This window comes from Xyrauchen texanus, chromosome 7 (assembly GCF_025860055.1).
Source record: "Xyrauchen texanus isolate HMW12.3.18 chromosome 7, RBS_HiC_50CHRs, whole genome shotgun sequence".
Taxonomy (NCBI): Eukaryota; Metazoa; Chordata; class Actinopteri; order Cypriniformes; family Catostomidae; genus Xyrauchen; species Xyrauchen texanus.
The window spans coordinates 50,604,155-50,620,481 of NC_068282.1; the positions used below are offsets into that span (position 1 = coordinate 50,604,155).

The 16,327-nt window shown below is 40.7% G+C and overlaps 3 protein-coding genes across 3 annotated transcripts; 2 read left to right on the plus strand and 1 right to left on the minus strand.

Moving 5' to 3' along the window:
- The first annotated feature begins 5,280 nt into the window (after positions 1-5,280).
- LOC127646135 (P2Y purinoceptor 1-like) lies at positions 5,281-6,201 on the plus strand. The gene has a single exon (XM_052129585.1). It carries the CDS (start codon positions 5,281-5,283, stop codon positions 6,199-6,201), a length of 921 nt encoding a protein of 306 aa, XP_051985545.1.
- Positions 6,202-8,753: 2,552 nt separating this feature from the next.
- On the minus strand, positions 8,754-12,187 carry LOC127646327 (uncharacterized). The gene is made up of 2 exons (XM_052129882.1): positions 12,045-12,187; positions 8,754-9,992 (listed from the first exon to the last, which is right to left on the minus strand). The coding sequence occupies exons 1-2, from the start codon at positions 12,098-12,100 to the stop codon at positions 9,047-9,049; spliced, it is 1,002 nt and encodes a 333-aa protein (XP_051985842.1). The 5' UTR covers positions 12,101-12,187; the 3' UTR covers positions 8,754-9,046.
- Positions 12,188-15,207: 3,020 nt separating this feature from the next.
- Positions 15,208-16,098, plus strand: LOC127646136 (P2Y purinoceptor 1-like). The gene has a single exon (XM_052129586.1). The coding sequence runs from the start codon at positions 15,208-15,210 to the stop codon at positions 16,096-16,098; it is 891 nt and encodes a 296-aa protein (XP_051985546.1).
- Positions 16,099-16,327: the final 229 nt, after the last annotated feature.

The window sequence follows — 16,327 nt, forward strand, 5'->3', positions numbered from 1 at the left end:
TATTGTGTTGTGTAACATATTTGTGTAAATCAGATGTTTATTATAAATGTCATACTGCTATGTTGCTTGGAACTGCACCCAAGACTTTTACCCACTTACACTTGTGTATATGGTTGAGTGACAGTATAGGAATTTGATTTGATTTTGACTGAGAGAGTCTTTTTCTACCATTGCTGGTGGTGAAATATTTACCTCAGCCATTGATATTAATAATGCTTTTAAAGAATTATATCTTGATCTTTATAGTTCCACGTCTTTGTCTACTGATGAAGACATTAGAAATTTTGTGGAACCATTAGAACTTCCTAAACTGACGACTGAGCAAAATCATTCTCTTGATTCTGAGATGAGCTTGGAGGAGTTTGGCGAGGTAATTAAGGCCTTACCTACAGGTGAGGCTCCGGGGCCAGATGGCTTTGCTGATGAGTTTTTTAGATCTTATGCTACAGAATTGGCTCGACTTTTGCTGGAAGTTTATACGGAATCATTAAAGAATGGAAAGCTTCCGCCAACCATGACACAAGCCCGGATAAGTCTAATTCTTAAAAAGGACAAAAATCCAAGCGGGTGTAAGAGTTACGTCCAATTTCCCTGATCCAACTACATTAAAAAAATGTGTCTAACCGATTAAGTAAAGTTATGTATGGAAGCTCAAAGAGGCCTTGCATTATTATTATTTTCTGTCTAGTTTAATCGTGATCTCGACATAACAAAGTTGTTTTTGCCTTTAATTTTCTCAAAACACTATACAGTTTTAATTGACCCACAGGATTTACAATTCAAAGTTTATTACAAGGTATGAAGGACAATGAGAGATCCTTGGCAGAAAAGTAAAATGTATTATAAGTAAGTTATGTTAATTCATAAAATTTTGGTTATAAAATATTAAACTGCCCTATCCAAGAATCTTCTAAACCAGTCACCTTTCACATAGGCTAAATCAAACATATTAATAAACACCAGGCAGCACGTCACAAACAGTTAATAAACGCTTTTTCATCAATAAAGTAAGACTCGCTTTCTTCTGCACTCAACAGGGGTCAAGAAGGACGTCGTTCTGCTCAAAGTACCGTAATTACTGCAATATGCGCGCACTCGGATCTAAATCACTGCTGGCTTGACCGGAGTCATGCAGACGTCCCGGTCCCTCAAGTTGAGTCCTTGATCAAAGTAATGACGTATTCGGTCGTCCGTTATGCAACAGTGCGTTTAGCTGTTGCCTCAAAATAACCTATTGAAAAAACTTTTTGTTATGTTAGTCATGATCACGAGAAAACAAACTTTGTTATGTCGAGATCACGAGAAAATTAGACAGAAAAATAATATAAACGCAAGGCCTCTGAGCTTCCGTAGTTATGATATCTGTTATAGATCAGGTGGGGTTTATTCGGGGCCACAGATCTTCTGATAACATTAGATGTTTGATCAATATCATGTGGTCAGTGGCAAATGATCAGACTCCGGTCGCCGGCTCACACACTAATCCAATCACAGTGTTTCCCATTAATTGACTTGTCAAATTTGCCCCGCCACGGTCTCATAATTAACCGAAAACATTTTTACACTTCTCATCTAAAATATTTTTGCACTTCTTAGTCTCATAATAACATCAAATAAAAGGCTGTGTTTTCGCTCTCTCTCGCGCGCGCGCGGCAGTCAGTTCCTCACCCGTTGCTGAAAACTCCCGCGCTCACACACTCGCAGATATCTGCACTGGACTATTCCGTCCGTTATTTGGTTGAGGACGACGACGAATCTCTGAGGTAAGTAACGTTAACTCAGCCCTCTACATTGCGAATAAATCACTCACATCTGCGAGCAAATTACTCACTGTGCGACCAAAAAACGTCTGTTATTAGCCACTAGCAACAAGTAAAGTGAGGCATAATTAAATTATGATCCTTAAAATAATGTGAGGAAGTGCAGAATTTAAGGCAGAAATATTTTACTATTGCACAATACAATATAATATAATATAATAGCTATACAGGTTGATAGTGAGCTTGTATGGTAATTAATCATCATATTCGTGAAACACCTAAAACAGGCAATTAATCATCATAATCGCAATTATTTGTTTGACAATTAATTATCAGCCCCTAATTTTCATTATTAGGTTCCACCTTGTGAATTGTTTTGTTAATAATATGTATGAAATTTCAATCAGTGACAACAACTTAGTAAAAATGCAATTTCTTGACTTCATAAAAATTGATAGAATGTGAAATTTGTACATTTTTAAAAAGATAAAATGCGATTAAAATCATAAAGCAAAATCAAATAAAAATTACAATATACTATATTGTGTGAATATATATGAAGAGGATCCCTCTCTCAGTTTGCTTAATATATTTTGTAGTTACATTGTGCTTACATGAGGTCAAACGTCTGGCGAGTATAAACAAAAATATCCAATGACGATTTTTTTTCTCAAACACGATCATAGCGGGTTATCAACTAACATTAAATGTATCCACTGCATTCATACACTACTTGACACACAATATATCATCATCAGTGTACAAGAGCAAACAGATAATATTACTGCCGAGGTTAGCATCATGATGATTAACATAAATTAACGTTAGTGTTACTAGGTTAATTGGCATAACGTTACACTGCTTATACCTTCACTAGCTAGCTATCGTTAGCAGTCTGAGGTAACATTAAAAGATAAAAAGGCTGAAACTGAGTTTGTACCCTGATTTTCAGAATGGTTAGAGCACAAAATTGTTAAAGCTACGGTAGGTAGTATTTATTTATTGAAATTAAAATTCTATATAAACATGTTGTCTTATTAAATGAGGCCCTGTGAGAGATTAGCACCACAGACTCGAGCTCTGAGTGAAAATGTGGGTCGGGTAGTCTCAATCTAGCTAATTTTAGCCAATCGCTTTTGGCGAGGCAGGCCTTGCCTCTGTTTGTGAACAGCTGTCAATTAAACCCTGGCTGGGGGTGAAGATCATCATGTATATGGGGAAGAATTGGGGATGCTTTTTCTCAATTCAATTTATTTCAAAGTTGCCTATACTGCAGCTTTAAGAGCACAACACTGTTTACAAGAGCACAACACTAGCCTCTTTATTTTGCTCTCAAAGTGCACCAGATGGAAGTATTTAACTTTAAAATGTACAACATTTTCTTATGGGGGAGCGTGCCCCCCTAGTGGGTCAGAGGTCATCCCCCCATAGTCTCACAAACTCCCGTGGATGGACTATGGAATAAAGAATACTTCACACAAAATTCCTGTCATGTTGTCTCTTCCTATAGTCTTTGGGCCAGTATTGATTGCAAAATCTGCACCTCTTCTGTGGCTAATATTAATTTAATAATGATCTTTTCTCCGTGAAATCAAGCAGCAGAAGTTACGTGACTGTGTGCAAATACTATTGGCCCATTTTGGGGTGAACTGAATATGCAAGATTAGTCTTACATGTCACTGTTTATAACACAGGGTGTTCATCCTTTGCTGGGCCGCTTTAAAAGAAAATGGGGGGCATAAATTAAGAGTATACCCACTTCTCCAGGCACCACTACACCACTGGATGTCCCCCTCTCTTATTTCAAGCCATTTGATATCATAACGGTCCTAACCGGTGTTATGATTACCAGACAAATAGTTTTAAGGCGATGGAAGTCGACTGGAGTGCTCCCATTTCAGAAGTGGTGCTCGGAGATGGGGAGGGTGGCAGCTTTCGAAGAAGGGTCATCTAGAAGACTGGGGAATTTGGATTTGCTTGTTGGGAAATGGGGCAAATATTTGCCATTCTTGGAGGGCTCTGGGGAGGGGCAGTGGAGAGAGACGTTTGTTTTTTGTTTTTTGTGTATATATACTCATGTGTGACCACAGGTATATTTGTTGAGGGTCAGGGTGTGGGTGGGGTTTGGGATTGGTAATAGTGGGGGTGTATGCTTTTCTTTGTTTAATGGTATCCATGAATAATAACTTTAGTAGCATCCATATAATAACTTAAAACTGTTTGATTGTGAGCTAACATGTAGTGTTAGATCAATACCAGCAAAACTGCCTGCATATTTATTGACCTAGCGGTGGTTTAGTTCAAAGATAAAAGATGATTTAATGTTAGTAATTAAGGAGTACCAACATTCATATATCAATTAATTATATTCTACCATTATTGTGAGGTGAAAATGAGCCGGATCCACTCTAGTTCCTCTAAGTTCCTTCAGTCAGACATGTAGAATTTTCAACCACTTCATAAATAATCCAAAAGTTTTGATTATTTATGAAAACTGGGACAGATAATGGACAATTTTGCATTGCATCACCACAAACATTTGAAAAATGTAATCTAGTTATATGTTATTATAGTATATATATAGTATTCTAGTTTTGATGAAACACCAGGAGACACTCCAAGTGACATTATTTTGGACATTTGGGGGGGTGCAGGATCCCCCTCAATTAAACCACTTTGAGTCAAATCAGACTTACACATCAATGATACTAAACAACTAACAGATGGCATTAAAAAACTGCACAAGGTTTCTTCCTCATCAATAATAATTGTAAAAGCATAACGTTGTTTCACAATACATAAAATAGAATACAAAATATTATTAGTACATTATGTTCATTTAAATATTTATTGCTCAAACAAACGCATTTTTAGTCCCCACAGCGAACAGCTTAATTTCTGTAAGTCAGAGGGACACAAATGTGTATTTGCAAGATGTTACATTAGATTTACTCATTTCTTCCTTGCATCACCTGTTTACCTAAAGCTCTGCTGTTCTTAACCTGCAGTTACATCACAAAACTTTAATCATGAAACTTTTCAGTGAAACCGTGCTCTTCAGCCAATCACAGACGCTACATCCACCTACCTGTTGACCCCAAACAACTGCAACGATTGGCTGCGACCAAAACGTCCTCCATCCCGCGGGAAGAGCGTTTTCCTGAAAAGAGACACTTAAACTAAGGACACTAAGTCTAAGTTGGCTAACGGTCAGAGAGACGTCGACAGAGACTGACACTAGAAAAACGCATTTACCTGAAAGAGGATTTGGGAAGTTGGTGAGTTGTCAATATTTCATTGTTTTTACTAATGTAACATGATTTCATGATGATTTTCATGACGAGACAAACTCTTGATAATAATTATTTGCGGTAACTTGTGAAAAGTCAGTCATGATGTCATTGATTGTAGTTACAGTGAGCTTTTCTAGTGAGAATTCTGTTCCATGTTCATCATTGGTTCACCCGCTTGAATTGATATCGTGTTTTAGCCTTGTGAAAAGTCATTCTTCGCAAAGATCATGATAACATGTTCTCCTCCACAGCTTGTCATGGATAACATCTCTGATTTGAGCCTCAATAACACCATCTCTGGTTGGCGCCGTCCACTGTGGTATCAGTATGATGTGTGTGCGGTAGCGCCATTTGGGTTTGTCTTCTATTTTGGGGTGAAAGTCTTCAACCTGGCTGTGGGGTTCCCAACAAATGTCCTTGTGATGTGGCAGATTTTGACGAAGAAGAGCGAAGGCTCAACATCTGACATCTTCATTTTCAACCTCTCCATCCTGGATGCATTCTTCTGCCTCATGACACCAGTAGACATGGTCAATCGGCTTTACCTCGCCAATCAAGGCATCTGGTACTTACAGCGTTTTGCCTACGGGCTGAAAGACATGGCGCCTTTATTCCTCACCTGTATTTGCCTGGACCGTTACATCGCCGTGGTCCACCCTATCCTATTCACCGGTATCCGTGACAACCGCATCCGAACTGGGGTGTCTGTGGCGGTTTGGGGAGCCATCCTGGCCTACGCGTTGACCAAGTGTATCTTGGGGGTGTTGAGTGTGAATGAGGAGTTCAGCGGCGTCATCCTCTCGGCGTTCTTCATCATGGTCTTCTGTAACTTGTCCATCCTCTGGGTCCTCAGGAAGAGCGTTGCGGGGAAAGAGACAATGAACCCCGTAAAGAAGAAGGCCTTCAAAATGGTGATCATCCTTCTCGCCATCATCGTGGTGAACTATCTTCCTCCGGTGGCTCTCATGCCGTTTGCATCCACGTACTCGTTTGTGACGCTGAGCTGCAAGATTAGCATCTCCGTGTTCTCCATCATGGACTTGAGCTGCACCATTGAACCTCTGCTGTACATCTCGAAGGTGGATCGATCTGCGTTTTGTCCATGTCTGAATGGTCCCTCAAAGAAACCTGTGAATGTCAGTGTCTGAAACTCGGAGAAGACCGCCTGTTGTTATATGCCTTGAGAGTCTTGGTCTATCTGTCTAATTAGGTAGTTCTCAACTGGAGGGTCGCATGTCTGTTCTGAAGGGAAATACAATGAAAAATATAAATAATTAAATGCAACTAATCATATAACCATGCATAGGATAGATGATTCACTTTTGAAAGGAAGGAGAAAATGCTTCCCATCTTTAGTCGTTGATTCGTTTTGTCACAGACATCAAACATGGACAGGTTATGATGAATCCTCATCCATAAAAACCATGAATAAAGAAAATACCACCCAGACTAAATTAAGGTATACAAATGGTTTGTGCAAACCACAATGTGTTTTGAGGGTGAATTATTGCTGCCAGGGTAAGACTGGCAATCAAGAGAGACGGGACTTTTCCCGATGGGCTGGTGTTTCCGTTAGCAGATTGATTATGTATATGTTTATGTATATATATATATATATATATATATATATATATATATATATATATATATATAATATTTAAAAAGCCAAAATGAAACGAATAAGTCTCCTTTAAAATATAACATGATTGCTGTACAATACATTTACATTTTAATTCAAAAAATGACCCCCATAATGCTTTATTCCTGAAAGTTTCATGTGCCCATCGCATGCCAAAGAGGTTTTGGTTTCCACTGAAGTTCCTAAAAAACTGATTTGATCAACCTGATTAAAGTGCTGTCCTACGAGTCTCCTACAAGTCAGGATATGACGACTATTTACTTAAAGGTAAGACCGTTTTATTTTGCCTGCCCGCCGTGGCATTAGTTGTGTGTAATCTTATTATGTATTGGATGTGAAATTGCATTGTATCCTAGGGCCTAAATATCAGCAGTTGGGAAAAACCATGCAATGCAAATTTACTGGATTAAGAAGTTTATCTTCTGTATTCAATTATGTTAAAAAATGATTTATAATATTGCCAATCATAAACATTTTGGTTTTCTAAATAGTTAAAACAAAAATCGTTATTGCTATTTGACTATTTAACATCCAGCTAAATATAAATATAAGCACTGTGAGTAAATGTGTGTTTTGTTATAACAATTCCAATACATCATTAATTTCATCAGTCTCTGGGTCATAGCATGGATCAATCTATTATATTTATGGGTAACACACATATTAATCAATAATAAATATTAAACTGTAAATCCCAACTCATTCATGACGCACAATTTTAGTGTAGAGTCTACACAAATGGTCAGAAACGTCAAAACGACATAAAATGTTATGTTCACTTGACACAGGTGGTAGAGTGGGTCGGCCACTAATCACAGGGTTGGTGGTTTGATTCCCAGCCCACATGACTCCACATGCCGAAGAGTCCTTGGGCAAGACACTGAACCCCAAGTTGCTCCCAATGGCAGACTAGAACCTTACATGGCGTGTGTGTGTGAATGGGTGAATGAGACACAGTGTAAAGCGCTTTGAATACCGCTAAGGTTAAAAAGGCGCTATATATGTGCAGACCATTTAAAATCTTTGAGTAGAAACAACACATAAAATTTGAGTCAAGTGTACTCAAAACGTTCATGTTACTGTGCTGGACTAAACTAAAAGTTTTATGTGCAAGCCGTTTCCACAAAAAATGTAAGTAGAGTGAGCGAGTCGGGATTTTCAGTGTACTACTAATAATAATAGATATATTAGATGGCTATGGTGAAACCTATGTTCAGTGTGCTGCAAGATCCGACCCTGACGGCTGCCAAGAGCTTGAAACATCAACTCTCAATAGACATTTTTCAATTGTACTTACTTCATAATTTAGCTGGGCCTGTGTAGCTCGTGGTACATCTCAATGTTTGATTTTAAGAACAGTTTTGCTAATGTTCGATGAACAATTCAGGTAATGTGACGGGTCGCCACTTGATGTTCAATGTAAAATCTGACAACCAATGATTAAAAGCACTGCTCTTGATATTAACATGTTGATTTGGTCTGTTTTCTGAGTTTTGTGCATTTCCCCAGACGTTATCTGTTTGCTTCTTTTTACATCTGCTCATTCACGGCTAATTCCTGATGTTTCACGGCTAATGACACTCTTTATAGATTGATCATTGGACTCTGAGAATATGAAGACAGAGTGAAGATTGTCTGTAAGATGAACTGCTGAACGATTCTTCACTTGTTCTTCTTGTTTTGTGTTCTTTATACAATCAGGTAATCTCATTGTGTTATTTCTCACAGATTAGATACCAGGTTTCCCGATGCATAATTAAGAACATAACGAGTCACTAATGAAGATGTTAATTAAAATGTCTGGGGATTAATTAAGACCTGGCTGAGGTGACACAGATGGTACAAGCTTGTAATCGTGTAGCTAGAAGATGCTACGAGCTTAATTATCATGAAAAACATTTATAGTAGGTGGTCACGTGACCTCCTGATGTCATCAGTCTCAATCTTTGATTCATATTCTATATGCTTTTAAAAGTAACATTTGCTGCTGTATTTTACACATAATATGAATAACAATGTGAGCAGGTTCTGTTACAGTGATTTAATGTTTTTATTCATGTTTAATCAGATATAAAACAATATATTAGCATCTTATGTCAATGCTCTGTTGATTCATTAGTAAATATGAGGTTCATATAATGATGGTTTGTATCGTGAATATGATTCACCCATTAAATTAACACCATATCTCTTCATTTTAACAGCCATTAAATCATGTTCAACAATTAACATAATGAGTGCAACTAAAAATTGAGACATTATTGACAAAACCTCAAATGTTGAAATCATTTTGTTTTGGAAAAAGTAGTTCTGTCATTTCCATTAACAACTGTGATGAAATCTGTAGAAAATGTTTAACGTATGGTAATTTTGGCACACATCTCTCTAAGACTTTCTTTGCTGGCTGGTGGACCGTTAACTGATGTCACATATCCAGGGTACCTGTGATAAAACTCCGGCACAGGACAGGTGAGTCTCATCTTTGTTTCATCAGGTGAAGAGATCAGCGGAATCAGTTTGGCATGAGCATAATCAATTTCATATCCCTCAAATATAAGCCCCACCCCCCATGCATCAAGCCCCGCCTCAAGCAGCTGAGACACCTTTTTGGTCGCCAGCACCAGCTCCTCGTAGTCCCTCTTCTCCAGTCGGAATATGTCACTTGAGAGCGGTTTACGGGGAACCAGGACAGTGAGTCCGGGTGTGTTGGGAAATGGCGTGAGGAAAGCAACATGACCGTCATCTTCCCAAACCCTCCACTGCTTCTCCTCTCCACGCACGATCCGCGGGAATAGCCCAGGATCAGAGGGATCGCCCAGGAAGGTGTAGTTCAGAGTTGCATTTGGAGCGGGCAGCTGAGCCCGGATGCGGGTCCTGACGGCCTCTAGATCTGAATCGGTCCAGCGTGGTCCACTCTTGGAGCTGATGTATCCAGGGTCATACAGCTGGAAATCTTCCTCCACAGCAAGTTGAGGCTTCCAATCTGCCACCAGACCGTGGAGGGGCACCACATGGAGTTCCACACGGGAGTTGTCTGCTCGTCTGTGTGGCGTATGGACCAGGGCACAGCGCTGCACACCCAGCCTGTCACAAAGAAGCAGCGCTACCGTTCTTGCACCCAGCAGCAGACGCAGGAAAGACTCGGTGGGTAAATGGAAGAGGCTCCTCGTGCTGTCAGGGCTCTTAAGAGTAACAACAGCGGCCCCTGGAGTCCACGGGGAGGAGTGCAGAAAGGCCAACAACTCCTGCGTCTCCCAAATCACACTTCTGTCCTGGAGTCCAGAAACCACAGACGACATTCTGTGCAGAGTTAATGAAAGATAATTGTAGATATTTAAGCTTGCTTAAGGAAACAGCAGTGCTAATAAGACAGCAGCAGAATACTGTTAACGTTTGTGGTAAATTTAGCACTTTATTCTTTGTTTCAGTGTAAATAAATGCTGCATCAGAGACTCTTTGCTGCTGTCATGATGACACTCGGTTCATGTCTTGTCTTCTGTCGGCTGTGTACAAGAATCCACAAATAACGAGTATGCAACATAAGAGAGCAACATAATCACTTTGTTTTTAATAGAACAAGGGTCTTCAACAAGGGGTCAGTGGTGGTAGAGCAGGGGGTCCTCAAATTATTGTTTGATCCACCATTGGTGGCATTTATAATAATCACTAACTCGCATGCGAGCAACAGCGAGAGACAGGAGTAAGAATTATCGATATGTTGAAGTCCTTCGCAGATGCATGCCAAATCTAAAAGTGTGACTGAACAGCGCTAGTCAGCCGCAGCCAGGACAAACCCTTCACATGACCACCGCTCATCACGAGCCGCACACATCAGTGTTGTTTGCATAAACTCGTAGGACTTCACCACGTGCAAATTCCCGGATGTCTAATGCGGAAGTAAGCACAAGTTCCATGCACGAGGCATTAAGGACATACTTATTAATATTATGCCCATACCCAAACCCCTTATCTAAACTTCACCAATCAGTAGCGTGTGTAAACATGATAAGAAGCTGCTATGTGTGACAGAAGCAAGTAATTGTCGCATATTAGATGGAAACGATGTCCAGCGACGCCATTGGCTGTAGTAAAAGTCATAGGAATTCAAACGAGTGCAGTCACGCGATATCATACGAATTAGCCAAATTTAGAAAAGCCGTAAGCATCCTGATGATGTCGCCGTGAGAGTGTGATGGTAAACCGCATCTGTTTTGCGTTGACGGCGCTGTGCGGTTGAGCAGATAAGAGCCTGCTTTCAGAACAATATCTTACCTGGCGTAAATAAATAGTTACCGCTGAGATTATCAATCTGACATACAGGGTCCGTGTATACACAAGACGGTGACTCTCAAATCAACATTATTAAAAGGTCTCTCACTCATTGTTTTCCTCATTGCAAACGTTTCTCAATTAAATCAACAGTCATTTTAAAATACATGTATAAAATCGATCACTCACATGAGATGAAGACTCAATTTTAGTAACATTATAAAAGTTGTTTTATTCTGCATGGACAGGATCTGTCTATCTGTCTGTCCGTCTGTCTGTCTGACTGACTGACTGACTGACTGTCTATCCATCGGTCTGTCATTATCTTTCTTTTTGGAGGTTTGGCACAGGGATTTACAGGGGAATTAAAAATGTCCCTTCATGTCAAAAATGTTGCAGACACCAGCCCAGTCAGGCTGGTCAGTTAGCTGGTTTCAGAGGGGGTTTGAACACTTTTTAACTGTTCAGGCTAGGAGACCAGCTAAGACCATCCTGACCAGCTAAAACAATTCAAAACCTCTTTAAAACCAGCCTGACCAATGACCAGTCTGTGCGATCAGCTAAAACCAACCAACCAGCTTAAGCTGGTTTTAGCTGGTCTTTTCAGCAGAGCAGCATTTAATGAGTATTTCAATGGCTTTGCAATGTAATCATGAGGTATAAATACAATAATTTGGTAGCCTACCATCCATGTTTTTGTAGGCATAAAATGCAACACTCAGTTTTATATGATATGTAACGCGGCTCCATCGCTCTACCCACCAAGGGGTCCTTGGCATGAAAATGGTTGAAGACCCCTGTAATAGAACTTTTGCCAATTAAAATCGGTCAATATTACATACAATTATTTTAAATTTCTTGTAAATGTACAAAAACAAAACTAGCAAAAGTTTGAAAAGAGTCTCAGTGTTAAGTGGTTTGAGCTGAATTGACAGACAAATCTGTGGAGAAGAAGAATAAAAACTGAATATTTAAGGAATATCAATACACTGCTGCCTTTCAAGCAATGTAATTATAAATACATAAAAAATTTGTTTTAAACAGAAACTTAAATGGCAGGAACTTTCTCCAGCAGTGTTGTACCTTCTGAACAATGTGCCAAGAATGAAAGAATACACAGCACGAGTCTTCAAAATCATTCACTGCTGACTTATTTTCATACATCCAGAGATGCTGGAAAAGAGAAATAAGAGCAAAATGAGTTCCGTGTGCCGAACTGTTCTTCTTCTACACTATCATCTCTAATGACGCTTGTGAGAGTCGCCATCTGCTGCTCGGGAAAAGAACTGCACGAACTGTAACGTCAGTCTCGGCCAGCAGATGGCGACAAAGCTTAAAGAGAAGAGAAGCTCATGATCACATTGTCCACGAGATGAAGATCTGCAAGAAACATACAGAGAACCATTAAACATGAGTTTAACATAGTTAACAAACAAAACCGGGGTGACTATTAACACCCAGATGTAAACAGCTCTGGCAACACAATGCAGATTATACGTGGCCTGGAGGTTAATGTATGTAGGCGAGACTAAATTGTTATCACAAGGGCTATTTATCTTAGTACAGTCTAATTACACAAATGTGTGCTTTCTCCAGCAGTGATTTTGTATATTGATTTAAGAAACACCTATCTTAAATTGGGGTATTTTAATGTGAATTATCTCATCCAAAAGAAAAGATAGAGAGAGAGAGAAAAATGCTTACTCACCAGTTCTCCGATACGCCGTAGCTTGGTCCTCGGCCACTCCTCTACCTTCTAACGGACAACAGCCGTGCCTCCCCAGGCGGATCGGAGGCAGTCCTCCAGCCCCTGGCATTCTCGGGGAACAGAAGGGGTCTCCCCCGCCCCTGGCAGTGGTTCTCCCGCTCCAGACAGTCGGCCGAGAGCCCCCGCTCGTGGTCGGCAGTCCTCTCTTGGCCCTGCCACGTTTAGCGGCTGGTAGGGGTCTCCCCAAGCCCCTGGCAGTGGCCCTGACTGCTCCAGGCGGTTGGCTAGGAGCCCCTTCTCCCCTCGGGGTCAGCGGCCATTCCTCCGTCCCCTGGCAGATGGCCGCAGCTGCTCCGTTGGGGTGGATGGTAGCAGCGAGAACGCCACTACGGCGTATCCCTCCTTCTTCCCGGGTCTTCGTCACCAGTGTAAAGGGATTAATAGAAAGGAGGAGGCAAGAACTGGCTTGATGATATAAACAACATTTAATTAAATAAAAAGATACAAACACACACGGGGCAGCTGCCCGTAAGCGCTCTCTCTCTCTCTTGCACCAGGAGGGAGAGTCCCTGTAACCTCCACGTCTGAGACCATCAATCTGCGCATCTCATCACGTGACTCGTTGTGCATGACACTGCGGAGACTCACAGCATGTGGAGACTCATGCTACTCTCCACGATCCACACACAACTCACCACACGCCCCACTGAGAGAACCACTAATCACCACCACGAGGAGGTTACCCCATGTGACTCTACCCTCCCTAGCAACCAGGCCAATTTGGTTGCTAAGGAGACCTGACTGGAGTTACTCAGCACGCCCTGGGTTCAAACTCACAACTCCAGGGGTGATAGTCAGCGTCAATACTCGCTGAGATACCCAGAACCCCAGAAGTTTGTTTTTATTGTGTTGGACGGTGAGTCAAACCTGTCACTCCAACAGACTGCATTAAAAACTGCACAAGGTTTCTACATCAACTCTTGATGACAGAACACAATAAATAAGAAAGAATAAAATAGAATTATTTCTTGGTTTAATTTATTGCAGTAGAATACAGTATTGTGTAATGGTGCATTATGTACATTTAATATAATATTTATTGCTCAAACAAAAGCATTTTTAGTCCCCACAGCGAACAGCTTAATTTCTGTAAGTCAGAGGGACACAAATGTGTATTTGCAAGATGTTACATTAGATTTACTCATTTCTTCCTTGCATCACCTGTTTACCTAAAGCTCTGCTGTTCTTAACCTGCAGTTACATCACAAAACTTTAATCATGAAACTTTTCAGTGAAACCGTGCTCTTCAGCCAATCACAGACGCTACATCCACCTACCTGTTGACCCCAAACAACTGCAACGATTGGCTGCGACCAAAACGTCCTCCATCCCGCGGGAAGAGCGTTTTCCTGAAAAGAGACACTTAAACTAAGGACACTAAGTCTAAGTTGGCTAACGGTCAGAGAGACGTCGACAGAGACTGACACTAGAAAAACGCATTTACCTGAAAGAGGATTTGGGAAGTTGGTGAGTTGTCAATATTTCATTGTTTTTACTAATGTAACATGATTTCATGATGATTTTCATGACGAGACAAACTCTTGATAATAATTATTTGCGGTAACTTGTGAAAAGTCAGTCATGATGTCATTGATTGTAGTTCGTTCATAATCGCATCACGAGAAAGCGCTCTTAGAAATTCAGAAAATTCGTCTTTCAGTATCATTATTCAAAAGTGCATCAATGTTGCCGCCTACTCCGAATACGATACACGATGTTAATATTCGCTTTTAATCTCCATAAAATAGTTTAACCATGAATAGAACTTAGATTAAATAAATATGACTGGTGGGCAGACATTGGCTTTGAATAAAAACACCCACTCATTCAATCTCTTTATAGTGAGTACTACAGAATATAGAGAATAGGGATCGATATCAGACTGCGCATGTCACGCGCCAGCCGCGACTCTATCCCAAAACGAATAGGGAACTCAAGGTTACCGCATCCCGTATATGTACTAACAGATAGTTTTTATTCTATGATCATGGTCGATTTAAAGATGGATCTGCCTGCACATGACATTACATCTATTTTGCATGTTACATATATGTGCCATAGTATCTATATGTAACATTTTAAAATCTCTAGCTCATATCATGTAATACATTTTTGGTTAATTTATGCATCCACACATATTAGCCAATACTTCTTGGTCCTAAATGCATCTGTGACTCAGGTGCTCAAGTCTGGTGCGTTTATTTAGAGATTTTCAATAAAACTTTTGATGTTTTTCAGCATATTTTGAAAATGAATATGAATCGTTTCAAAATAATCAAATCAAATAGTGAGCAGATTTCAGATTTCACAAGGCATCATAATCTTTAGATTAAGAATCGTAATCGAACTGAATCATTGAACACCCCTAGTTCATCATTGGTTCATCCGCTTGAATTGATATCGAGTTTTAGCCTTGTGAAAAGTCGTTCTTCTCAAAGATCATGATAACTGACGTCATGTTCTCCTCCACAGCTTGTCATGGATAACATCTCTGATTTGAGCCTCAATAACACCATCTCTGGTTGGCGCCGTCCACTGTGGTATAATTTTGAAGAATGTGCGGTAGCGCCGTATGGGTTTGTCTTCTATTTTGGGGTGAAAGTCTTCAACCTGGCTGTGGGGTTCCCAACAAATGTCCTTGTGATGTGGCAGATTTTGACGAAGAAGAGCGAAGGCTCAACATCTGACATCTTCATTTTCAACCTCTCCATCCTGGATGCATTCTTCTGCCTCATGACACCAGTAGACATGGTCAATCGGCTTTACCTCGCCAATCAAGGCATCTGGTACTTACAGCGTTTTGCCTACGGGCTGAAAGACATGGCGCCTTTATTCCTCACCTGTATTTGCCTGGACCGTTACATCGCCGTGGTCCACCCTATCCTATTCACCGGTATCCGTGACAACCGCATCAGAACTGGGGTGTCTGTGGCGGTTTGGGGAGCCATCCTGGCCTACGCGTTGACCAAGTGTATCTTGGGGGTGTTGAGTGCAAACGAGGTGTTCAGCGGCGTCATCCTTTCGGCGTTCTTCATCATGGTCTTCTGTAACTTGTCCATCCTCTGGGTCCTCAGGAAGAGCGTTGCGGGGAAAGAGACAATGAACCCCGTAAAGAAGAAGGCCTTCAAAATGGTGATCATCCTTCTCGCCATCATCGTGGTGAACTATCTTCCTCCGGTGGCTCTCATGCCGTTTGCATCCACGTACTCGTTTGTGACGCTGTTCTGTAAGATCGGCACATCCGTGTTCTCCATCATGGACTTGAGCTGCACCATTGAACCTCTGCTGTACATCTCGAAGGTGGATCGATCTGCGTTTTGTCCATGTCTGAATGGTCCCTCAAAGAAACCTGTGAATGTCAGTGTCTGAAACTCGGAGAAGACCGCCTGTTGTTATATGCCTTGAGAGTCTTGGTCCATCTGTCTAATTAGGTAGTTCTCAACTGGAGGGTCGCATGTCTGTTCACAGTATATGTTTTGAGGGGTGAATTAACGGCTGCCAAGAGCTTGAAACATCAACTCTCAATAGACATTTTTCAATTGTACTTACTTCATAATTTAGCTGGGCCTGTGTAGCTCGTGGTACATCTCAATGTTTG

What these genes read in the sequence shown, in the direction of transcription:
- LOC127646135 (XM_052129585.1), top strand. Translation starts at nt 5,281, where the DNA reads ATGATAACATGTTCTCCTCCACAGCTTGTCATGGATAACATCTCTGAT.
- LOC127646327 (XM_052129882.1), bottom strand. Translation starts at nt 12,100, where the DNA reads ATGATTTTGAAGACTCGTGCTGTGTATTCTTTCATTCTTGGCACATTG. An exon ending in CTTGGCACATTGTTCAGAAG is followed by an intron (nt 9,993 to 12,044) that starts GTACAACACTGC and finishes AACTCTGCACAG; the next exon opens with AATGTCGTCTGTGGTTTCTG.
- LOC127646136 (XM_052129586.1), top strand. Translation starts at nt 15,208, where the DNA reads ATGGATAACATCTCTGATTTGAGCCTCAATAACACCATCTCTGGTTGG.